General features: G+C 43.1%; 1 protein-coding gene across 2 annotated transcripts in view; it reads right to left on the bottom strand.

Moving 5' to 3' along the window:
- IL1RAPL2 (interleukin 1 receptor accessory protein like 2) overlaps window positions 1–26,897 on the bottom strand; it is a 563,242-nt gene that overhangs the window by 513,193 nt on the left and 23,152 nt on the right. For both annotated transcript variants that reach the window (XM_034782543.1, XM_034782544.1), the window contains one exon: window positions 22,120–22,220. In XM_034782543.1, the coding sequence (XP_034638434.1) occupies window positions 22,120–22,201 (82 nt within the window). In that variant the 5' untranslated portion in view covers window positions 22,202–22,220. The remainder of the gene's footprint in view (window positions 1–22,119; window positions 22,221–26,897) is intronic.

Genomic DNA, 26,897 nt, shown 5'->3' on the forward strand with positions numbered 1-26,897 from the left:
TCTTAAAAAATGTAAGCTCAAAATTACCTTTTAAAGTTCCCTGTTGGAAAGCACAGTAGTAAAGCACAGCACGAGTACTAAATTATCCTAGTAATTACGTTGATGAGAATGCACAACCTTCAGGTGCACAACAAAACCATTAAAGGAGATCTGGATTTTCTTTACGGGTATATTATGTGTCATAATACTGAATGCAAGGGGAATCCAACAACTGTGGAAAAGCAGGGGTGGCTCCAGGCACCAGCGCACCAAGCGCGTGCCTGGGGCAGCAAGCCGCGGGGGGCGGCCTGCCGGTCACTGTGGGGGCAGCAGTCAGAGAGCCTTCGGCGGCAAGTACACTGAAGCCGCAGGACCGGTGGACCTCCCGCAGGCATGCTGCAGAATCCACGTTACCAGTGGACCTCCCGCAGGTGCACCGCCAAAAGCTGCCTGACTGCCGTGCTTGGGGTGGCAAAATACATAGAGCCGCCCCTGTGGAAAAGTGAACAGTTTTGTGCAAACCTTTAAAAAAAAAAAAAAAAAACCACACTAGCATTGATCAGAGCAATGAAACATTCTACTATATAGACCTCTTCCATTGTACCCCCACCAGCATGTTCAACAACATGTGGATTAAGGGTAGGGTTGTTCCAGAGGTTATCACCCACTTCCTGTAACAAAGTCATGGACAGATCTTTCCTATGAAAAGACACTTTAGAGAAATCCATTTAAAAAGAGGCCTTGAGGATGATCCTAAATTCATTTTTGCTGGCACATGATTTTATATTAACATTTTGTTCTGGTGGCCATCCTGCACCCTGGACAAGTTTGGGTAAATCCCCACCACTTTATTCTCTCTGGAGATAAAAATCCAGCAACAAAGTCTTTGCTCCTTCATGGTACTTGGGAATGTAGTATTTCCATTTTCCCAGTTAATCCCAATGGGATGTCTATCCACCCACCCAGGTACTCTCTTGACCCTCATTGCCATGGGCATCTGAGTAGCACTGAGCAAATACTTCATTTTTTGGATCTGTGGGCAAGCCAAACAAAGAGGGTGTGCTCATTTTGAGCCTAAACTGGGAGTGCTTAAACTAAAAAATTGAAACCGCACACTTTAGAAACTTTGTTTGGGTCAAATGAAACATTGCAAATACCATTTCGACCTGACATTTCATTGTGAAAATGGAGCTTTGAAACACAAAACTTCAAAATGGTTGAAAAATATTTTCCAGATTTTTCACAGCTGAAACCTTTTGCCATATTCTACCCAAATTCATGAATAGTTTTAATATCCTGAGGCTGGGGGGAGGGAGGGGGGAGAACTGCATTTTTCAGCAAATTTCCTATTTGTTAAAAAAAAAAATGGCCCAGCTCTACATCGGAGCAGCTTTGATCTCAGGTCACATTCTAATGTTCATGTTCTACAGATAACTCTAAATACATGCCAGCAGTTCATGTCAGATCTCCAACCCCCGGAGGGCTAAGAAAGCCTCCAACAATTCAGCTCTTCCTGCACAACGATGGATGCAACATCTCATTCATTGGCATATTTCAATGGGGACTTTGATAGGGACCCTCTCTCAATAGTTTGCATTTTTATGTATTTATTTCATGTTTATGAAGATCCCCAGGAGCCTAGCAACCCAGGTGGCTACATTCAGGTTTCTCCCTGCTTCGCCCAGTCAGAAACATGCTTAACATTTGCAGATAACACTAAGCAGTGGAAAGCAGATTGACTCACCCCAACCCAGACGAAAAAAGCATAATGCTGTAAGTAATAGGTTGCAAAGTCATTGTTAATAAAAATTATGCTAACCAAAATTAGAAAAATCAGCCAAAGCGCTTTAGCTTCCAGACTGCACCAATGACACTAAAAAGTCCCACGCCAAGCATGGTTTCCAGTTTAGTCCTTTGGTTTGCCTACAAATAGAGATGTCGCATTGAATGCGGACAGAACATCCGTTTGCAGTACTCATCCTGTTTGCTAGCTATATTTTCAGATGCTTCTCTGAATCTCATCCAAATTGTATGAGCCTCCTTAGCTTTGCATAATTGGGAATGAAGTGTCACAAGGTCATGCAAGGAGTCAGAAGATGAGTAGATTTTAGTGTTTTCTGCTGGACTGGAGACACTGTAAAAATAGCCGCAAGTCATTATCATGCTTATTGTCCCATCCAGATCTGTCCAAAACCTGGAGGCGCAGAGATGCCTGAACATAGTAAACAGTGAAAGTAACTAAAGAGGTTTGGACTGAGTTTCTAAGCTGAAGTCCCATGAAGGGAACAGCTATTTATACAAGCAGTAATGTATTACAGTAGCCTCGAGTCCCAACCAAGAATCGCTAGGCACTGTGTTTGTAACACACAGCTTACAGACCAAATAGACAATAGCAGAGGGTGGAAGGGAAAAGCGGCACAAAGAGGGAAAGTGACTTGCCCAAGGTCACACAGCAGGTCAGTGGCGGAGCTAGGACTAGAACCCAGGTCTCCCAATCCCAGTGTAGTGCCCTATTCTCAGTACCACACTAGAAGTAGATAGGGTAGCATTCCACCCCTACTTAATACAGTGGCACATTTCCAATGCACATTTCACAGAGAGCTCTTGAATTCGGACTACATATCTTTGAACAACAAGAGGAAGGGATTAATATGCCGTTAAAAAGAATGCGAACTTACACAAACACCAAAGTGTCCTTGGAGAGGGCCATTCAAGACTATTGGCATACCAACACTTGAGAGGAAGAGGAGGAAATGAAAAGATTGTTGGCTTTGCAAAAAGCAAAAAATTAAGTCTAGAGAGATCCACATTTATTCAGCAGCCTGGAAAGTGGAGTTGTTGCAGTTTATGAAATGGGTATTTACCAGAAAGCCTCGGAAGACACTCTCGATCTCTAGGGTAAGTCCTGTGACGGGTTGGATCACAGAAACCCCCTTGGGAGCTGCCACCCAATGTGCAAAGACTACCCCTGCTTCTGTTTTCCCTGCCAGCTCAGGACTCCAGCACCCTGTCTTGCTGAGCCAGACACTGATCCAGGGTCTGAATCACTTGTTCCAAAACTGCAAGTTTACCTGAAAACAGCTCGCAGTAGCGTGCTTGTCTTTAGCACTCAGATGCCCAACTCCCAATGGGGGCTAAACCCAGATAAATCCGTTTTACCCTGTATAAAGCTTATGCAGGGCAAACTCATAAATTGTTCGCCCTCTATAACACTGATAGAGAGATATGCACAGCTGTTTACTCCCCCAGGTATTAATACATACTCTGAGTGAATTACTAAATAAAAAGTGATTTTATTAAATACAGACAGTAGGATTTAAGTGGTTCAAAGTAGTAACAGACAGAACAAAGTAAGTCACCAAGCAAAATAAAATAAAATGCGCGAATCTATGCCTAATCAAACTGAGTACAGATAATTTCCTCACCAGTTCCACAGTGCTCCCTTTTACAGGCTAATCTCCTTTTAGCCTGGGTCCAGCAATCACTCACACCCCCTGCAGTTACTGTCCTTTGTTTCAGTCTCCTTCAAGTATCCTGGGGGGGGTGGAGAGGCTCCTTCTTTAGCCAGCTGAAGACAAAATGGAGGGGTCTCCCCTGGGTTTAAATAGACTCTCTCTTGTGGGTGGAGACCCCCCTCCTCCCTCCTCTGCAAAGTCCAGCTCCAAGATGGAGTTTTGGAGTCACCTGGGCAAGTCACATGCCCCTGCATGACTCAGTCTTTGCAGGCCGACGCCATTGTCCACATGGCATCTTGCATGTCTCCAGGAAGACTTCTCATGTGGATTGGAGCATTCCAAGATGCATTGTTCCCCAAGTGTTTCCTGATCAGGTACTTAACCTGGTGAATTCCTTCCTAAAGAAGCTGACCAAATGCCTCACAGAGCTTACTTAGAAATCAAGCAAGCATACAGCCAGTTATATCATACATACATTTATAAACGCCCCCCCATAAAGCCTTATGGGGTACGCTGTCACAAGTCCTTCCCAAGAGACTGGGGTGGCTCTTAAGGAGCAATTCAGTCAGTCCCTCAGGTAAATCAAATGCATTTTTTTCAATGCACTCAAACACCACACACAACTTTCCTCCCGAGGCCACCTTTTAAATTCAAACCTAGCTTGAAGTGACACTATTGTTTTAGGTCTCAAACAAGACTTCAGACATTCACAGCAAAGTATCTAGAAGGCCAACTGCTATGGAATGGCGGACATATTACAACCAGTCTCCGTGTGCCAAGCAGAGCTATGTTCTATTTTTTCATAATAAAGCCAAAATAATTGCTATTACTTTTACTTCTCTACCACCTTCATCTGAGGAATTCAAGGCACTTTCCACACACTCACCAATTTAGCCGCAGAACTTCCCTGTGAGATATCCTACAACATGGAGATCTTTAAATGGCAAGCAGTATGCCTAGTGGTTAGCCCACTTGATGGGGACTCTGGAGATCTGGGTTCTTCTCCACAACCTGCAACTGGATTGCTAGATGATCTTGGGCAAGTCACTTCACCTCCCTCTACCTTTGTTTCCCCATCTGTAAAATTGGAATAACGATGCTGGCCTTTGTTTAAAAAAAATAAAAATAAAAAATCACTTCTCATCTGTAAAAGCTATATAAGCACTCAGCATTGATAATAATAGCAATAAAGCTTGCAGAGAGGAGATAAAAATCACTCTTGATGCCAAGCATTTTATTAGGAGAAAATTGAATACTCAAAATATTTGCCTTTCCATATATACTTGTCAATTACTTTCTTTAAAAAAAAAAATAAGAAGAAGTGTGTGAAATCATTTGATGCTGAAACATTGATTTACCCCAGACACAGGCAAGATCTGGGTACAATTATGGTCTGGGTGTTCCTGGGTGTTCTTGTGTGTTTGTTTGTTTTGGTTTGTAGGGGCCGGCAGGGGCTGGGTGCTGGGACGGACGCCGAGGCCTGAGCAGGGGGCGGGGCTTGGCTGATCAAGGGGCCCATAAAAGCGGCCGCCCAGCCAGGCAGCGGGACAGCTGCGAGCAGCGGCAGCCAACAGGGCGGCTAACAGGGGAGTTTGAGAGGGAGTTCTCATTGGAGGAGGTAAAGGGGGAGGCAGGAGGGCGGGGTTCGGTGTGTGCTCTGCTTCCACAGGTGCTGTGGGCAGGGAGTGCAGCAGGCATGAGCCAAGCAGCAGGAGCAGACAGAATGCAGATGGCTGCATGTGGAAGCTGTGGTATGTATATGGTCCTAGCAGGGGAGCTGGAACACAGGTATGTGTGTATGAAGTGTCGCCTGATAGTGTTACTGGAGGAAAAGATTAAGGGGCTGCAGATGCAGGTAGATACCCTGGTGGAGTTTAGGCGGGGGTTTGAGCAGCTGATGGAGGACAGGCAAGGAGGGGCTGAAGGAGAGTGTCCTGCAGCGCAGGTAGAGGCAGAGGACGGTGAGAGGGGAATGGAAGGGGGAGAACATGGGAGGTGGAAGCATGTGACTGTGAGAAGCAGGCCAAGGAAAAGAAGGGCCAGCGAGGGGGGAATTGAACTCAGGAATAGGTTCGAGTGTTTGGACAGCGAGGTGGAGGGGCAGCAGGTGGCGGCTGAAGGTGGGAGAGTGAGGAAGAAGAGAAGAGCGGCTAGTCCGAGAGAGAGAGGGGAGGAGTTGATGGAGACAGCACCAATTCTGGGCCACGGGAGGAATCAGGAAGGCATGAGGGGGAGCATAAGGGAAGATAGGAACAGGCACAGGTCAGGACTAGAGGGACTAGAGACCAGATTACTAGATCGCACTGTTGCCAGGCGAAGGCAGGTGTATGTAATTGGAGACTCTTTACTGAGGAGATTGGACAGGCCTGTGACCAGGGCGGACCCGGAGAACAGAAGGGTGTGCTGTCTACCGGGGGCAAAGATACGCGATGTGGACCTGCGGTTGAAAAGGATCCTAAAAGGAGCAGGTAAGAACCCCTTGATAATCCTTCATGTAGGAACGAATGACACGGCTAGGTTCTCGTTAGAGAGAATCAAGGGAGATTATGCCAGGCTGGGGAAGACGCTCAAGGAGATAGAGGCTCAGATTATCTTTAGTGGGATTCTGCCCGTTCCGAGGGAAGGGCAGCAAAGGGCTGATAGGATTGTGAGAATAAATAGTTGGCTAAGGGAGTGGTGCTATAAGGAGGGCTTTGGGATGTATGGCCACTGGGAGGCTTTCGGGGACAGACACCTGTTCTCGCGGGATGGGCTCCACCTGAGTAGGGAAGGAAATAGACTTCTGGGAGGGAGGCTGGCTCATCTTATCAAAAGAGCTTTAAACTAGGAAGTTTGGGGAGAAGGTTGGGAGATGCACAGTTAATCTCCACGCCAGATTCCAGTATGGAAAAGGTGAGTAAAATGAGAGGAGACATAGCCGGGGAGATGAGATTGGACATAGGAAGGACAGGGGGGATGGACGCAAGGAGGCCCGCAACTTATAGTGCTACTAATGGGAGACAGGCTAAACGACATACATTAGGGTGTTTATACACCAATGCCAGAAGCCTAGGTAATAAAATGGAGGAATTGGAGCTCTTGGTCCAAGAGCTGAAACCAGATATCGTAGGAATAACAGAAACGTGGTGGAATGGCAGTCACGACTGGAACGCAGGTATGGAGGGGTATGCGCTGTTTAGGAAAGACCGGAATAAAGGTAAAGGTGGGGGGGTGGCATTGTATGTCAATAGTGAAATAAGCTGTAAAGAAATAATAGTTGATGGATTAGATAACACAGAGTCCGTCTGGGCAATACTCACACTGGGTAATAGGACTACTAGAGCCTCTCCGGGGATAGTGCTTGGAGTGTGCTATAGACCGCCGGGATCGACCCAGGATATGGATAAGGAACTATTTAATGTGTTTAGAGAAGTAATTACTAATAGAAACTGTGTAATTATGGGGGACTTTAACTTCCCGGATATAGATTGGGGCACAAACGCTAGTAGTAATAATAGGGCTCAGATGTTCCTAGATGTGCTTGCTGATCAATTCCTTCATCAAGTGGTAGCTGAACCGACGAGGGGGGAGGCCATTTTAGATTTGATCCTGGTAAGTAGTGAGGACCTCGTTGAGGAAGTGGTAGTGGGGGACAATTTGGGCTCCAGTGATCATGAACTAATTCGGTTTAAAATACATGGGAGGAGTAACAGAATTAAGTCAAAGACTAGGGTTTATAATTTTAAAAAGGCCAATTTTAACAAATTAAGGGGACTGGTAAGGGAAGTGGATTGGGCAAACGTATTAATGGATCTAAAGGCAGAAGAAGCCTGGGATTACTTCAAGTTAAAGATGCATGAGCTGTCGGAGGCCTGCATTCCAAAAAAGGGAAAAAGATTACAAAGCAGGAGATTTAGACCAAGCTGGATGAGCGACCGACTCAAAGGGGCGATTAGGAAGAAACAGAAAGCGTACAAAGAGTGGAAGAGGGGAGGGATTAGTAAAGAAACTTACCTTAGCGAAGTCAGAGAATGTAGAGATAGAGTGAGAAAGGCCAAAGGCCGTGTAGAGTTGGACCTAGCGAGGGGAATTAAAAGCAATAGTAAGAGGTTTTACAGCCACATAAATAGGAAGAAAGCAAAGAAAGAAGAAGTGGGACCGCTGAAGACTATTGCCGGAGAGGAGATTAAAGACAATCTAGGCATGGCGCAATATCTCAATGAATATTTTGCATCGGTGTTTAATGAGGCCAATGAAGGTATTAGGGATGCTAGCATCACTACAGAGGGGCATTCAGGATGGGGGATTACCGTATCCGAGGTAGAAACAAAACTTGAATGCCTTAATGGGGCTAAGTCGGGAGGACCGGACGATTTTCATCCGAGAATATTGAAGGAATTGGCGCGGGAAATAGCAGGCCCGTTAGCGATAATATTTAATGTATCTGTAAACTCGGGGGTGGTCCCGTTAGACTGGAGAATAGCTAATGTGGTTCCTATTTTCAAGAAAGGGAAAAAAAGTGATCCGGGTAACTACAGGCCTGTTAGTTTAACATCTGTAGTGTGCAAGGTGTTAGAGAAAATTCTAAAAGAGAAACTAGTTGAGGACCTGGAGGTTAGTGGCAATTGCGATAAATTACAACATGGTTTTACGAAGGGCAGATCGTGCCAAACGAATCTGATCTCCTTCTTTGAGAAAGTAACGGATTTATTAGATAAGGGAAATGCGGTGGACCTAATATACCTGGATTTCAGTAAAGCGTTTGATACTGTACCCCATGAGGAATTATTGGTTAAACTGAAAAACATGGGGATCGATATGAAGATCCAGAGGTGGATAAGGAATTGGTTAATGGGGAGAATGCAGCGGGTCGTATTAAAGGGTGAACTGTCGGGTTGGAGGGAGGTTACTAGTGGAGTGCCTCAAGGTTCGGTTTTGGGACCCATTTTATTTAATTTATTTATAACTGACCTCGGGACCGATTGCAGGAGTGGGCTGATAAAGTTTGCGGATGATACGAAGGTGGGAGGCGTTGTAAATTCGGAGGAGGATAGGGATATCCTGCAGGGAGACTTGAATGAGCTTGTGAATTGGAGTATCAGGAATAGGATGAAATTTAATAGTAAAAAGTGTAAGGTGATGCATTTGGGGATGACTAATAAAAATTTTAGTTACAAGATGGGGACGCATTGGTTAGAAGTAACGGAAGAGGAGAAGGACCTAGGGGTCCTGGTAGACCGCAGGATGACTATGAGTCGACAATGCGACGTGGCGGTGAAAAAAGCCAATGCTGTCTTGGGATGCATTAGGCGAGGTATATCTAGTAGGGATAAGGAGGTCCTGCTTCCGTTGTACAAGGCGCTGGTGAGACCTCATTTGGAGTACTGTGTGCAGTTCTGGTCTCCCATGTTTAAAAAAGATGAACTTAAACTGGAACGGGTGCAGAGAAGGGCCACTAGGATGATCAGAGGAATGGAAAACCTGTCGTATGAAAAGAGACTAGAGGAGCTTGGGTTATTTAGTCTGACAAAGCGAAGGCTGAGGGGGGATATGATTGCTATCTTTAACTATATTAGAGGGATTAATACGAGGGAGGGAGAAGAATTATTCCAGCTTAGTACTAATGTGGATACGAGAACGAATGGATATAAACTGGCCGTGGGGAGGTTCAGGCTTGAAATTAGACGCAGGTTTCTGACCGTCAGAGGGGTGAAATATTGGAACGGCCTTCCGAGGGAAACGGTGGGGGCGACGGACCTGTCTGGTTTTAAGATTAAGTTAGATAAATTTATGGAGGGAATGGTTTAATGGTAAAACATAGTAGTCAAGGAAAACCAAGAAATGGTAGGTAAATTGTATAATGGCTGACAGGGGTCAGGCTGGAGACTCTTGCCTATATGCTCGGGGTCTTACTGATCGCCATATTTGGGGTCGGGAAGGAATTTTCCTCCAGGGCAGATTGGCTGAGCCTCTGGAGGTTTTTCGCCTTCCTCCGCAGCATGGGGCAGGGATCTCTAGCAGGAGGGTTTCTGCCAATTGAAGTCACCTAAAACAGGATTGGGGACTTCAACAGCAGAGTCCAGGGAAGGGGTAGGGACGGTTTTATGGCCTGCAGCATGCAGGGGGTCAGACCAGATGATCATAATGGTCCCTTCTGACCTTAAAGTCTATGAGTCTGAGTCTATGAGTCTAGTATTAAAAAAAAAAAAAAATCATAGAACTCTGCCAAAACAACTTAAAATCCACATTTTCACTATTTCACTGCTGATACTTAGGACAGAAGAGGATCAATCCTATTATGAAGATCTGCATCATCTACTTGGAATGGCAAGTCATTCTGGAGTAATAAGCTGGTGGATCTTGGATCAGCAGCATAATGTGGGCAAAAACTGCTCCTTATTTTTGTCTCATCAGATCCCTGCTTTGGGCTAGTTGCCTAGGTCACTTAATAAAGGTTTCATTCTATTATTCCATTTTAGACATGGGACAGCTGATGCCTAGAGATTAAGACATTTTCTAAAGCACCTAAGTGCCTATCCACATCTTCGGGCACCTAAATACTTTCAAAGATATCTGGCCCTCAAGGTAAGTCTACACAGCAAAGGCTGTGTATAGGCTAGCTTGCCCAAGCTAGCGTGAATGCAGCTAGCACAGGTAACAATAGCAGCGAAGACAGCACAGAGCGAGCTTCAGAGCAGGCTAGCGAGGCAAGCACGTCCACAGGGCCGTCACTGCTATTGTTAACTGCTAGCTGGATTCAAGCTTAGCCTCTTGAAGTAGCTATGCGCAGCTCTTGCTGCGTAGACGTACCCTCGATGACTCACTAAAGGTCACATAAGAAGTTTGTAGCACAGCAAATTGTCATATGTGAAGATATAGGAAGAACATTTAAACCATGTAGGAAGAGGCCAGTCCAACTGGAACATCCTTGCCCAACAGTGGTCCTTCCTCCCCTCAGCAGAGAGCATCACTGGAGGATAAGTAAGGAGTACTTGCTGGAGTGGGATGTTGAGTTAAGTAGAAGGCATGAGAGGGTTCCCAAACCTTGAAGTAGTGAGCGGCTGTATTCAGTTCCCAAACTAAACCCTGAAGCAATTTTGTTCAGGTCTCACATCAAGAGATGAGGACATAGCACAAGTCTTAAGTTTTCTAGTATATGTCACATTTATCGCCATGATGGGACGCTCTGTAATTTTGTTTCAGTAACAGCAAAATATGCATGTGACTTTCACCCGCTACTCACAGATACACACACACACACACACACACACACACAGTGGATCAACCACTGCCTGAAAATAAACACAAATCTTTGACCACAAATTCTTCTCTGACCTATCTCCAGTGTACTATGTATCTTCCTCTGAGCTGATTACAAGTACTAATCATGCTCTGCATAGGGAAGGATTGATTGGTTTTGAAAGGGTGAGATGATAAAATGATAAACATACTCCCCTAAGGGGGACATTGCTACTTGGATCAATTTAGCTTTCAGCTCATAGACAGGCAATCATGTCTCTTTTAGCAAGTAATAGCTGGTACCATAATAGGAGAATACCATGCAGGTCTATCCACCAGCCCTTGCACAAAATACTAAAAGAATCACTTCCCTTTGTCACAAGTCAACAACTTGAAAATATTTAACCCAGCCCTTCATCAGAGTTAGAGTGAAATTTTAAGCTTTACTTTATTATAATTAGTTCAAAGAACTTACTTCAACTACCGGAGGGGGAAAAAAACAAATCAGATTTCTCCATTTTATCACAATCTCCCATAGCCAGTTCACACACTCCTCCCCCTCCCCCCTTAATGTTATCACTTATTGTTTTTAAACTCCAGTCAATAATAGATTTCATTACGGACTCCATGTAAAGACAAGGGAGCATCTGAGGCAGCAATTGTGGGCATTCATTGCTTACAACTTTTTAAATCAAATTTCCTCACTGCAGTGCACTTTGCATGGTAAGTGTGATTTTTCACAGTAACAAACAGAACGTAAATCTTTAAATTCAGTGGACAGAAATTTTATGCTTGGGCTTGTATTTAATTCATAATGGCAGTACCTAAAGCTCTTTAAAGAGTTATTGGTTCTCCGGTCCTGCTGAATCACAGATATGTAGGGCTGGAAGGGACCTTGGGAGGTCATCAAGTCCAGCCCCCTGGCTGAGACAGGAGCAAGCAAACCTAGACCATCCCTAACTGGTGTTTGTCCAACCTGTCCTTAAAAAAACCTCCAAGACGGAGATTCCACAACCTCCCTTGGAAGCCTATTCTTGAACTTAAGTACCCTTATAGTTAGAAAGTTTTTCCTAATATCTAACCTGAATCTCCCTTGTTGCAGATTAAGCCCATTACAATTCTTGTTCTACCTACGCCATCATCTTTACAATACCTCTTAACATATTTGAAGACTTATCAGCCCTCCCCGTCCAGACTAACTCAAGATGAAACATGCCTCTCCCCCCCGCATGTCATGTTTTCGAAACTTATCATTTTTGTCGCTCTCCTCTGGACTCTCAACAATTTGTCCATATCTCTCCTAAAATGAGGGGCCCAGAACTGAACACAGTACTCCAGATGAGGCCTGACCCAGTGCCAAGTAGAGTGGGACAATTACCTCCTGTGTCTTACATGTGACATTCCTCTTAATACGGCCCAGAATGACATTAGCCTTTTTTGCAACTGCATCACATTGTTGCCTCATATTCAGCTGTGATCCACTATAACCACCATCAAGTATCTGAAGAATTGAGGTTCTTACCCACGAAAGCTTATGCTCCCAATACTTCTGTTAGTCTCAAAGGTGCCACAGGACCCTCTGTTGCTTATAACCACCATATCCTTTTCAGCAGTGCTACCCTAGCCAGTTATTCCCCATTTGGTAGGAAGGAAAAATCAAATGCACAACTAAGTCAAATAGGTTACACTTGTCTTTGTTGAATTTCATCTGGTTGATTTCAGACCAGTTACCCAATTTGTCAAGTATCAGAGGGGTAGCCGTGTTAATCTGGGTCTGTAAAAAGTGATAAAGAGTCCTGTGGCACCTTATAGACTAATAGACGTATTGGAGCATAAGCTTTCGTGGGTGAATACCCACTTCGTCAGATGCATGCCAATTTGTTTTTCAAGGTCATTTTGACTTCTAATCCTATCCTCTAAAGTGCTTGCAAGGCCCCCGCCTCTCCTCCAAGCTTGGGGTCATCTGAAAATTTACAAGCACTCTCCACACCATTATCCAAGTCATTAATGAAAATATGGACTAGAACTGGATCCAGTACTGATCCTTACAGGACCCCACTACATAGGTCCCCACATTTTGACAGCAAACCAGTGAAAACTACTCTGAGCACAGTCTTTCAGACAGTTGTGCACCCACCTCATAGTAATTTCACCAAAACCATATTTCCCTAATTGTCTTTGAGAATGTTACATGGGTCTGTGTCAAAAGCCTTTCTAAAAAAAGAAAAGAAAATCAAGATATATCCTGTTTACTGCTTCTCCCTTACCCACCATCCAGTAGGTCAGTAACCTTGTCAAAGAAGGAAATTGGGTTGATTTGGCAAGATTTGTTCTTGACAAATCCATGGTGGGCATTCCATATAATCTTACTATCATCCAGGTGCTTACAAATAGATTCTATAATAATTTGTTCCAATATCTTTCCAGGGACTATAATGCCCAAAGATCTGGCTCAAGAGATGTGCTCAGCCAGGTACTATTCCTCTCAAATTGGGGAACCAAAATTAAATGGCCATTTTTGAAAATTTGGGCTCAATTCAGATCATACAAGAAGTCAGAGGCAGACCTAGAAACTCTCAGTCTTCTGTGACATCAACTAGCTTCCTTTTTTGAAGTAAAGCTTTAACGTAAACATCCATTATCATTAGTACAGCAGTATGAGCATCTAGTACTTTCCATACACAAAGGTACACAATACCCGCCCTGAAGACTTTACATTAAAGAATGAAGATTCAGGCCCTTAGTCATACGCATTGTCCCTACTTACGAAGGAAAATTCAGATAATAAAACTACTTGACCAAACACGATTTTCTCACCCGAGTAAAGGTGACAGGATCCAGCCCTCAGTTTAGACCAACTATGATGAATGATTGCTACAAACCCTGGGTGAAGTCCTGGCCCCACTAAAGTCAGTTGGCACAACTCCTATTCACTTCAATGGGGCCAGAAGTACACCCATGACAGGTGCACACTTGGGAGAGGCGATTTTTACAGGCAAGAGGATGAGAATTACCCCTCGGTAAGATTATGTGGCAGGTTAAGTTCAGCTTGGTTCATGCCTTGATGGTTGAAATTTGTTTTCAACTAGCAAGTCCGTTTTAGGCCAGAGTTACTTATGAATGAACAGGCCAAATCCTACTGAGATAAGTGGTCCCCTGAGAAGGATGCAGCCCACTAGCAATACCCCCTTCTCTGTGGGAGCGGGCTAAGGGGAATTCAGCAAGAAGCCTATACTGTTAAATAAGTGCTTTTGCCTTTCTTCGAGTCTGTCTATTCACTCATACACAAAATGCTACTGTGGGGAACTCAATTATTCAATAGCTGCGAGTAAAATATTAAATAAACTAGTTACACAAGGGCAGCTCAAAAGGAAGTGATGGTTTGAACAAAGTTGATAGCATTCACAATGCAACATGAAGAACTCCAGTGAAGGGGCAAGATGTTTGTTTGTTTTTTAATAGCTGATGCAGTGTTAGGAAGATCCCGAAGGAGTTTATATTGACACGGAGAACAGAGAATGTGATGTATATGTCCATATAAAGTAGCAACAGAGAACCAGATCATTACAAGTGGATTTAAATGTTATAAGAGATAAGAAATTAGCTTTTACACATTCATGGTCCTTTGCAGCAAGATACACTTATTTTGCAAGTATAAAATTGTGTTCTAGGCCATCTGCTAGAGTGTTGCTAAGGCCCGGTGATTGTCATAATAGTCATAAACTGAGACATAAGTATTCACGGTGTGCTGGAAAACGAATTAAATCATCTGCACGGCTGCCCTGCAGACACCCTCCTGGAATCTTGCCTTGCTTGGGACATCCCTTTTGCTTCCCTATTAAGTTTGGTTTTCAAATGGTTGCTTCCCAGGCACTCTGGTGTCTGCACCCCACCTTCTGTATATCCCAGTCCAAGTTCCCCGACTGTTCCCACAGGCCCACTGGGGCCTCTGGACATTTCCACTCCTTCAACTCCATTTTTTATTCCAGAAAGAGGTTTCAAGTTGATGCCTAAAGCCCCCTTCTCCCACTCCTTCAAAAGCTCTGCAAGGCACCTCTCCACATTCTCCTTCCTGGCACCCATCCCCTCCTCCTATACTATGACACCAAATCCCTCATTTTCATAGTAGTGTGTCCTCTTGTGTGTTTAGGTTCTAATCAGCAAGGTACTTAGGCATGTGAGCCTAACTTCCGGCACGTGAGAAGACCCACTTGTGTCAATGAAACACCTCCTATGTCTAAGTTCTGTGCAGAATTGAGGCCATAAGGCTGATCCAAAGCTCACAAGAAGATCCAATGGCTAGAAACTGAAACTAGACGGGATGCAGGAGATCAGATTAGAGGATCATCATGGTCACTTTTGGACTTTATGAAGTCAGTGGGAGGCTTCCCATTAACTTTAGTGGATTCTGTATCAGGCCTTGAATTTGTAAGCTTCCCAGGGCAAAGGCCCCTTTCTTTGTCTGATACATTCAACCATTCAAGTGCTGTGCATGCCCAACAGCATCTGACTTGTAACTCAGAAGTTAATATCCATTTCTCTTCCACATTTTTCTTATTTTGATTCCCTCCAAGATCCTACCTTGGCATTTCACTGCACCCTGAAAGATGGGTATTCACTTGTCTTTATCAGTTTCCTACTATAGCGCTTCTTTTGGGAAGGAGCTAGGCTTTCCTTCCTAAATCCGTTCAATATTTTAAATGCTTTCATCATAAATTAGTTAATTTTAACCAAGTGCAATATTTAAACAGGCTCCAATTTTTAGCAAAGTTCAGCATTGCAACCATATGAGATCAAGGTAGCTAACCCTTCAACAAATAGCGCTATTTGCTCTGTTTTTTTCTATATGCATCTCCATTCCTCTCCACTGTTGAACAGAATCTCTCAATTTTACCAGCTGTCACCTGGCTACTGCTAGATCGGTAATGCTGCTTCCTCTCTAGAGGAGAGAGCGCCATGGCAGAGTTTCCCTTAATAAGGTGCATGGACTACTGGTGCTTCACAGATTAATCGCTGGTGGCCCATGGAGGATTAACTGATCACATGGTGCTAGCTCCTCCTCCTCATTTTAAGCTGAACAGATGGGAGGCAGTAGGGAAACAAGAAGTGAAATAGACATAGTGATTAACACTCTGCAGAAAGGACACAGCTTTTAAGCACTGATGACAGCTTAAAGCATTTTTTTGTCAGGGCTGTGGATAACCTGTGATCTTTAGGGAAAGAGCAAGGGACGCATTTTCATCCACAGGGATCAGTTGGCATTGCTTATGTTACTTTCTTCAAAAACAAGCTCCCTTTTATAGACTATCTGAGCGAAAGCTGAGGTTCTCCTTGACATTTCTTGTTCCTCCAAGCTCAGTGGAGCCGGCAGTCAGGGGCTTCGCAGGATCCCAAAGGCCAGCTTTGGCTAAGATGACACAAATTCTTGGATCTACATTTCAAAAGCTATCGTGATGTTGGGTGCCCAATCTGAGACCACCTTAAGAGGGCTGGTTGTTCACAAAGTGTTAAGCACCTGCCCTCTGGAAATCAAGCCCCTTCAGAGGTCTGCATATCCACTAGAACCTTCTGAAAGTTTGGCCTTCACTTTCGTGTACACAATAGTTTTAATTGTCAAAGGGACACCAAACGGGTCTTGCAATTATTTTAAGTCACTTTCAAAAATCCCATCCACTGTATAAATCACAAGTGGCAGGGGAGGTGGCCCATACAACAATCTCTTTGCGTGCTGCACTATGTAAAATTGTAAGAATTTCATATCTTTTGAGAACCCTGTAACAAACAAAAATGTATTCAAATTCTATGAGCCCAATACTGATACCGCACTAGCCAGAGATGGACTCACGCAGCAACACTGATATGGGGATTTAAGACACTTAGGACCCAGTCTACACTGGGGGTGGGAGAAACATCGATTTAAGTTACGCAACTTCAGCTACGTGAAAAATGTAGCTGAAGTTGACGTACTTAGATTAACTTACCGCGGTGTCTTCACTGTGGTAAGTCAATGCTTGACACTGCCCCCCTCGACTCCGCCTGTGCCTCTTGCCCTGGTGGAGTACCAGATTAGACGGGAGAGTGCTTGGCGGTCAATTTATCGTGTCTAGACTAGATGCAATAAATGGACCCCCGTTGGATTGATCGCTGCCCGTCAATCCAGCCGGTAATGTAGACAAGCCTTTAGAAGTTCAAAGGTTTTGAAATTTAGGATTTTGTAGTTCTCAGGATTAGTTCTGAGCCAAAAATCTAAAACTATGTCACCTCCTAGACATAATTCCAGTAATGATTCAGCCAAACCTATTCAGACAACAGAATCTACAGCCTTGAACCATTTAACTTGACAACAGTTAAGCTATTTGTCTGCCAAGACTACTGCCTATCAAGTTGACCAGTATCGTCTGTTTCCCTGCACCCCCCTCACTGTCTGTATCTATCTGTTGTCCCTTGTCTTATACTTGGGTTGTAAGCTTCTTGACTGTTTTTTTGTTTTGTGTTTAATACAGCACCTAGCACAGTGGGGTCCTGGTCCATGAGTAGCACTCCTAGGCACTACTGTAATATAAATAATAAGAATAGCAGCTTCTCTGATGTTCTTTCCTCCATGCAATGTATTTGGACATGACACATGACATTCAGTGAAGTCCCCCGCATGCAGTCAAGCAATCAAAAGGTAGTTCTTCCAATGTAAAGGACCTTTTCAGGAAAGGGGAAAGTTATCAATTATGCTTCAAATACTTCAATCACAGAAAGTGCATTTCTCACATAAATTGAGAGAAAAAAAAACCTCCATGTTCTGCTCCACATAGCAGCCTAAAAATCATAGGGTGCGTATAAGAAAGAATGCATATAGAAAGTAGAAAGCTAGCCACATATATGCATGTAGTTACAAAGGGACACTATATATGTCGGTCTTAAATCCATATTTTCTTTCATCTTATGCTTGGGATACCCTGGCCCACCCAGATGAGGAATTTAATCCAGTAGGTTAAATTTAGCAGTAGGCAGTCTAATATATTAAAGGGTTTTTTCCCCTACTAGTATTCAACCTGAATTGAGATCGACAAAACTGCCAATAACTCAAGGCATTTTGCAAGGTAAGTCAAAGAAAGCAGCCAAGATCAATGTACTAAAATATAGCTAGTTGTACACTATCAACTGGAAGACGCTATACCTACGGGTATTTTAGGTTTCATAGACACTGTAGAAACGTAGGGCTGGAAGGGACCTCAAGAGGTCATCCAGTCCAGCCTGCTGTGCTGAAGCAGGTCCATGTATACCTGACAGATGTTTGTCTAACCTGTTCTTAAACCTCTAATGATGGGGATTCCACAACCTTCCTAGGTAACCTGTTCCACTGTGTAACTATCCTCAGTTAGAAAGCCCCTCTCCCCCCCGCCCAATATCCAACTTTAATCTCCTTTGCTGCAAACTATGCCAATTACTTCTTGTCCTACCCTAGTGGACATGGAGAACAATTAAACACTGTCCTCTTTAATAACCACCACCTTTTACATATTAAAAGACTTACCAGGTCCCTCCTCGGCCTTCTCTTCTCTAGACTAAACATGCCCAGTTCTGTCAACCTTTCCTCGCTGGCCATGTTTTCTAAACCTTTTAGCATTTTTTGTTGCTTTCCTCTGGACTTTCCTCAGTTTGTTCACTTCTGAAAGTGCAGTGCCCAAAACTGGATACAGTACCTCAACAGAGGCCTCATCAGTCCTGAATAGAGCTTAACAGTTACCTCCCATGCCTTATATATGACATTCCTGTTAATAGATCCCAGAATGACGTTTGCCTTTTTCACAACACCTTTGCACTGTTGCCATATTCAATTTGTGATCAGCTATAAGCCCTTTATCCTTTTAAAAGAAAGGAACTGCCAATATCATTCTCTGTATTTACTCATCCAGGTTCTATTGATACCACACAGCAAGTCATAATACTGCTAGCTCCCACAGACCATGGGTGAAATCCTGGCCCTTTTGAATTCAATGGCAAAGTTTCCATTGACTTCAATAGGGGCAGGATTTCACCGTATTTCTCATCTCATCTCCTGCCCCAGGGACCTCCGGATGCCAACTGGCAGAGGGCGTAAGGGTTACAGGAATCCCCTATGTCTAGTATTTCCATGCTAGTTCACCAAAGACTGTCCTGGGAGGTCTCTAATGAAAGCCTATGTGTCACTGCTCATCACTATCATTGCAAAACACATGTATGGCTGTTGGGTAAGGAGTTACACACATATAGAAAATTATGTTCTTATGGTCTGTGTCTAGGGACTGGTCACCAGCAAAGGAGACAAGCAAGTTTTCTTTCAGACAAGTAACATTTGTCCATTTACATATATATTAAGAATTGTGTTGTTCACAACAGGCCTCCACTCATAGATCTGAACCAAATGCTAATGAAGGATTGTGAAGTCTTCAAAGAGAGGAAATTAACAGCAAGAGGTAAATAGAAGGGATTATCCTGTTTAGGAGTAACCCAACAAATTTTTGAAACTATATCTGATAGGGTTGCCAACCCTCCAGGATTGGCCTGGAGTCTCCCAGAATCGGCATCGATTTCCTGGTGACTATTGAAAGCAATCTGGGAGATTTAAATAGGATATTTTAAGAAAACGACATTATGTCATGTTGGGGAAAAAATCTCCCGGAATAGCTTCAGTCACAGTTGGCAACCCTAATAGCTGAGGTACAGATGAATCCCTAGGTATTCCTTCAATCTGCAGTCAGTGGACTTGATTGGATGAGAAGGGGTCTCAACCAAACTGCTTGAGAACACTGAGGAAAGAATTTTGAGTAAGCTTTGCTGTAGGAGATAGAGGAATGCCTTATTAGTTAAGTTTAGTCTCTAGAAAACATGTTACCATTTGTTTTATATGTAGCCATTTCATTTCTGACCAATATTCTTACTCACTATCACTTGAATCTCCATTCTTTGGAAATATATTTATAGTAAAAACAAGAACAAGTTTTAGTTCTGTGCGTTCAGCAGAGCTATGTTCTAAAGTATAACTAGTAAACTGGGGGGTACTGTTCCTTTGGGAACAGCAGGCCTGGTAATTCTGTGAGTGGTCAGTGGAGGACTCTGGAGTTGGCGTATGGCTAACCTGTGCCTGTGTTGTCAGGGACTGGTAGTTTCAGGGAGCTGAACCATAGCAGACAGAGACAAGACTCCCTCATGCTGAGGGCAGGTGATGGTGTTTTGATAATTGGGCCTACAAATTTACCCTAATTGTAAGCTTGACTATCAAAAGTCAGAATAAATTAAGATGTCACACCATAACCTATAACAAATGCTGATGGAAAACGGTACAAAAGGGAGGCAGACTTAATTAGTCCAAACAAAGAGGCCTACTAATATAAACTCCAGGACTGCATTAAGATCGTGCTCAGTAAACAAGAAAATGGGGGACCAGAAATTAATGAACCAAAACTGGTGTGTCAGAAACTAGGCCTAATTAGTGGACAAAATAATGAGGAAATGAGCTATCCTGCCCATCAGTTCCTTTTGTAGTCCTAAAGGAAAGAAATTTCAGAAGAAAAATTGGCTACTGGAGCAAACTTTACCAACATGGCTGCCACCTGTCTCCTGAGATCCCAGGACTTCATCATTCTGATCAGGCCAGAGAGAGACATCAGATAAAACCGCCACTTCTCTCCAGCCAACTGACTCCCAACCACCACTTGGGATGAAACAGGTTTGGATTTTAACAGCAACAGCAGCTTCAGCCCATCTCAACTAACTTCTTCTCTTTTCCCAAACAGGACAGTTACCATCTTTGATACCATCTAAGAGACGGTCACACAAGAATTTTCCCAGCTAGAGGGAAAGGAAACAAGAGATGTTGTTACATAATATTTTACATATCAAAGGCTTTAACTGTTTTTTTCCCCCCCTTCACCTTTAACACAAGTTTAACAGGACATTTAATGGTATGTTTGCCCTAGTGCTAAGCAGGCAGAGGTCTCTGTATACCAAAACTCGAACCTTGTTTAACATTGTTTAACGTTGGACAGTGACTGAGTTGTGGTAACATCTTTAACCCATATATTCCATCTAAAAGAATACAAACAGTAGTGAAGTGCATCACAAACCTGAGCACCCACAGGAAGTGTCACACTACGCCACAAGCTTCGGGTCAGGCCGAAGTAGTCAATGGAAAGGCTTCCATTGTTTTCAATAGACTTCGCATCAAGCTCCTTGTTATGGCCAAAGCCCAATCACCAGACTTCAGCAAGAGTGCCAGCCTAAGGGAATTGGGATCTGGCCCTTGATGTACTAACAATTCGAGATAGTTTTACTAAATAGAAGAGTTACATTTTATTTGGCCTAAATCCCAGAGAGAAGGTACGGTTTAAAAATGTCTATTTTTAAACAATTTTTTTAAAATAAATAAAAAAAATCTGCCTAGCATTTGTCCATTCCAAAAATGGACTTAACCACTCTCTCTAGAAATGTGTGAAAGTCCATAATGAGAAATTAAACATACCTTTTTCACTGGGAAATGTAGAAACTGGCACCAGCCAAGTCATTTGTTTTTATACATGACTTTTTGGCTACATATCATAGCTGAAAGACTGAGGGCAGACAGTTCATTAAGAGCCCTTAAGTTCATACCTGTGGCACGCAATCACCACAAAAAAGTAGCTTAGACACACTCAACCACATAAGGCATATACTGTACATTCAACAACGTGCTCGATTTTATCCCATACCTACTTACTATGATCTCAGAAGATTCACAACTGTATGCAAGGTCTTGAGGCCTAATCCTACTCTTCCTCCTCAGACATGAATCCCTCTGAGGTCAGAGTTTAGCTTGAGAAAGGAGCGCAGGTTCAGATCACATCTTTAACACTGGGTAAAAATAACCCTCTAGACAAGAAGTTACTTTTGGTGCCAGTGCCAATTCTACGGGTTAGATGGTCTCTTCTTTCAAGCTAGATGATAGCTAGCATAGAGCCAACATAAGATTTTTTTTTTTAAAAAAGACATTTTATAGACTTTGGACCCAATTCTTATTTACAGATAGGCCCCTTTACACCACTCAGAGCATAAAGGGGCCTGAAAGTGGACGTAAATTCATATTGACTTTTAAAATCCTTTTATACTTCCACAAGGTGAGAATTGGGCCCTTGTACAAAATAAATAAATATTTTTTTTAAAAGACCAATCCTAAAATACTCATAAGCTAGACAGATCAGCATTTTTCGTGGTAAATCACTTCAAGCTTAATGTCATTATATTTCAATACAATGAACACACCGACAGAAATTCCATGGATGCAACGTTTAGCCTGTTGCACAGGTAGCAGGCAGTTTGTGTTGGATACCACCCTTCCTAAATAATTAATCAACAAGGATTATGCATGCAGAACAAAAACTGGGCCTATGACATGATCACCAAAGCCAGACTTTGTTAAATATCTATCAAATAGCGATCAGATTTTTCTGAGACTTACCGGAATTTCTCTTTGATACCAACTTCAAATTTGTGCTGACGACTGTACAGATCACAAGAACCAAGAGAACGGGAGGCTTCATCTTTCACTTCCGTTGACAGCTGAAATGCAAACAGAGCAGGAAGTCTGAATCACAGCTCTTTGCTACAACAAAGCAACAGCTAGCGTTGAACATTTCTCAAAGAGCCATTATAGGGCAATGGCTTAAAATAGTGACTTCTCGGGGGCAGCAGGGGGCGTTATGCAGAGCTAGGAAAACGTTTCAAAATGAATAATTTATCTGAGTATCAGACAAAAGTTTTAAAAATGACACGTAGAAACTTTTTCCCCTTTAGAAACAGTTAAAACTATTTATTTCATATAGTACATGTCTATTATATCAATAGATTTTTGTCTGTTCTAGCCAGGAGATTCTGATGGCCACAGTCAGAGTTGTCTCCTACAAAGAAAAGGTATCTTCTAAAATACTTTGATCTCCCACATTACATGACAAGATCTAAGAACAATTCTTTGCATAATTTCTCTTAGAAACCTTATTTCCCCACTGGTAACATTGCAAGAGCTGTTGCAATGCATTATTACTATTTCCGAGATGTCACCTATAAAATGAACTAAAGACGGGTGAATGAAATTTAGAAGTCAATGAACGCAAGTCTCAAGGTTCTTATTAGAGAGATAAAATTAGTCTTTCCTGAGAATTTTACTGTCAGCTTTATATTACCTAGTTTAGAAAGGAGAGAAATCAAATTTAAAATTTGCAGTTTTAATTTATATAGTTATTGGAACAAGTTCCACTTCCATTTATCAAAGTCACTCAAAAAAGTGCAGTTGCAAATATACAACACAGTAGAGTAGAATTCAGCCCCTTATGTGTATATAAAAAATAACTATATTAAATTCTAAACCAGCAACAGCTCTTAAACATGGGATTAGCTTTAAGCACATGTAGTTCCACTGATCCACATGCTTAAAGAGAAACATGAATCAGGACCCTAGAAAGCCATAACTTTATCAAAGACCCCCATTGACTTCAATAAGTTTTGGATCAGGCCCTTTATTCTCAGCAAAAACACACATTAGTTAGATCATCCGTATTAGGAATGTATAGGCATTAAAAGAATAAATACTCAACACCTTACAGCCAGGGCTGGCTCTGGGTTTTTTGCCGCCCCAGGCAAAAAAGCCTCTGGCCGCCCCCGGCCCCCAGCGCGGCAGGGGAGGGCGGCAGGAGCTCTGGGAGGAGGGTGGAGTGCCCGGCCAGGGCTCCGGGGGGAGGGCGGCAAGCCCCAGCCGGGGCTCCCCTCTCCCCGGCGGCCAGCCCCGGCCGGGGCTCCCCTCTCCCCGGCGGCCAGAGCTGGAGCGCTGCACCCCTCCAGGTGCCGCCCCAAGCACAAGCTTGGTGGGCTGGTGCCTGGAGCCGGCCCTGAACTTACAGCAGAATGACATTTCACAGCGGTGCTTATTTTTTCAACCACAGTAATATGTGAAACCATCAAGCTAAAGGCAAAGGAAATAAATATTTAAGTTCACACAGAGAAATAAAATATTCAGCTGGATAGCCCCCGTCTCTTCAGAAGCATCCACAACTAGAGGACCAGTGAATTATTTCACACATATCTGAAAGTTCTTTTAAATAATAAGATATCAAAAGCATGTATACGGCCTGTGATTTTCTGGAAATCATGTTTTAATTTGAGTTTATTACATTATGTCTTTTCCCCCTTCTAATTTTACTACCAGCCTAACCGTCATGTGAAGAAAGTATAAGGGACCACGGATAATCTCTTGTATGATGGCTATTATGCTGCTATTCTATTATTTCAAAAGTACCACTTCATTTTAAGACTATCTTCTCCCCACCCCTCGCTACAGTACTATAGCTATAAATATGCAGTGCTTCTTTCTCCCGAATTCTACCTTTCCTTGAGCACTTTATGCCTATTGATTCCCCAGGGTTACCGTGTTAGAGGACCAAAAGGCTATGTGAGGAATTATGAGAAGTGAAGGCTGTCTCACGATGGTTAATGAAAGAATTAGTATTCATTTTTTCTTAACCTCTCCTTGGAGTACCAAATCCTGATACAAGTAGAGCCATCTTGACGAGACAGTTAAAAAAAATGTAATGGAACAAATCTTTTGATGGCTAATTGCAATGATGATGTTATGCTAGAATGACTTTCAAGTGTAGCTTTGCAAATTGCTTTCTCCACTTTGCTCTCTTCAGTTATTACAGCAGAGGTAGGTAACTCAGGTCCTTGTTTCACACTGGATTTTTTTTTTTAAACTAACTACTCTGCAGCAAATAGACTATAAAAACCAAAGCAAATTCTACTTACTAATATATTATTCATGCTAGAGATAATGGGATTTTTGCCAACTGATTTCAATAGGGACAGGATTTTGCCATAGGCTTCAGTGGGACCAGGATTTCAACCACTGTAGTGGTTTCCGAATCAGTCTGTCTGCTCAAAGAGACTGAAAGCCTACGGGGTAGATTTAGGTCATTTCTTTAAGTGCCACCATTGGAAAGTAGCACTTTTGAGGCTGTTGTGGCAGAATCAGCAATACTAGACAGCACTGAACATCCCTGTGCAGTCACTTTTAGAAGTACCAGTTGTAATGAAGGTGCTTCAGGAGACCTATATGACTGAGAAGCAGGGTAGGAGGGCAAAGTACTTTAGCCAGTCAATGGATTTCTACCTCTCAGAATTCTCACCTTACTGTGGAAGAACCATTGATGAGAGAAGTAAAAAAATTACCTCCAGGCCATGCAAACCTGCAGGTAACAATTTTTTATGATTTAAAATTTACAACTGAGAACTTGAATAATGAAACTGAGGTTATAGAAAATATTGTTCATGCTTAAGAGGATCCCACATAATAAGCTTCTTGAATTCTTTTTTATGACTAGTTATTTGTATTACGGTGATGCTTAACGGCCCCAACTGAGATCCTTTCAGCTAAATATTGTACAGATACATAAGAGAATCTCTGCCCTCAAACAGTTTACAATCCTCGGCTGGTATTTTCCGAGGCAACTGAGGGAGTTTGGCACTTAACTTCCCTAGACCCCTTCAAAATCCCAACCGTAAAGAGAGAAAACAAAGGGCAAGAGTGGACACTAAAAAGGTAAAATGACTTGTGCAAAATTGGATGGCATGTCAGTGTCAGGCAAATGTGATTTTTCACATTTCGGGGCTGTCCCCTATGTAGGCTATGGAAGGTGGAGAGGACAACATGAATAAATCTCAGCAGATGTCATGTTTTAGGACTTTGCAGGGGGAGACAAGGTTACTCTGCTAGGATTTTTTGAGCCACGTTCCAAAGCACAGAAGACTTCATATCTCTTTCTAAGGGGAATGAAGGAACTAAGGGCAGAGACAGAAAGGGAGACTCCCTCCTTCCCCCACAGGAAAACATCAAGAACAGGAAATGATTTAGGTTGGGATGTACCTTTTAGTAGTTAACTATGAAGGCAAACCCCAGGCAAAGGGTAAGCATCAGACATTATTCCAGTGGCCGCACATATACCTCATTGAATGCAGGATGTGGGGCCTGACCATTCACAGAACAGGGCATATCCTCAGTTGGCGTAAGTTGTCATTGACTTCAATGGAGCTATGACAATTTACATCAGCTGAGGATCTAGAGCAGAAAGAAATCAAGACATTTGAAACATTAAAGAGAAATAGTGGACATTTAACTCCCCAGTGCTCTCTAAGATGCACGTGTGAATTGCATAAGAGAGAGATATGTGCCTGGACACCCCGTGTCCCCAGATAGAGGACATGTGTCAGGGTCAGATCATGGCTAGACAGACCTAATGGTCAGAGCTGTAGTCCTCAGTCAGGAGTCAGCTGGGTTGGGAGACTGGGAGGTCAGAAGCAGGAGAAAAACTGGAGATCAGAACCACAAGTCAGAGGCAAGAGACAAACCAAGGATCAGGAGCCAAGTGAGGCCGGTGGAGCTAAAGTCAGAAGGCACATAGTCCAGAACCGAGCAGATCCCAGTTGTTCAGACAGCTTCCTGTTGCTGGCTTAAGTAGGGCCAAAGGGCCAATCAGCTGCTCTGGAACTCCCAATGGGATGTCGGGGCGGAGCCTCAAACTGGGGCTGGTCCTAGGTCAGCTATTGTCAGCAGGCTGCCAGGTGGACGGTTGCAGCCTGGCTGCTCCTGGAATCCCTGTGGACCCAGGTTCAAAGGTCTGTGGGTTATGACAATGTGGAAGGAAAACCCACTGGTTGCATTTGCATCTCATTTGCACTGGTGGGGTTCCCATGTTTCCAGAGTGTTAAGTCCTCCAAGTGTGACTAAACTGTTTGTGGGGAGATTTAGATTATTATATCTGCCAAGATCCCCTTTAGTGCAACATAGGGACCAGTTTTAAAAATGTCTTCCTTGTGGGATTCATGGGGGAGAGGAGTAAAGAAAGAGATAAGCCTTGACTGGATTGTGTTAATTTGCAGAAATATTAGCTATGACAAGCCAATTAAAGTTCAATGTAATCTCCCCATAATAAAAAGATAAAGTTTATTTCTATCCAGGTCAACCCTGGTGGAAAAAAGAATCAAGATTCCAGTTGTATCTTGTTTGACTTCCCTTTAATCAAGGGGAGCCACTGATCCATGCAGAAAGGGAAAGGATAAGGATATATGGCAGGATTTCCCTTGACATTTACAGAAAGAAAAGAGGAAATTCAGCCTTGGGATTCAATGCTTCTTGTGGCTTTCACCTTATTTATTCCATGAGCACAGAAATACAAGGTAAGGAAATACCAA

Source organism: Trachemys scripta, chromosome 9 (genome assembly GCF_013100865.1).
Source record: "Trachemys scripta elegans isolate TJP31775 chromosome 9, CAS_Tse_1.0, whole genome shotgun sequence".
Lineage (NCBI taxonomy): Eukaryota > Metazoa > Chordata > Testudines > Emydidae > Trachemys > Trachemys scripta.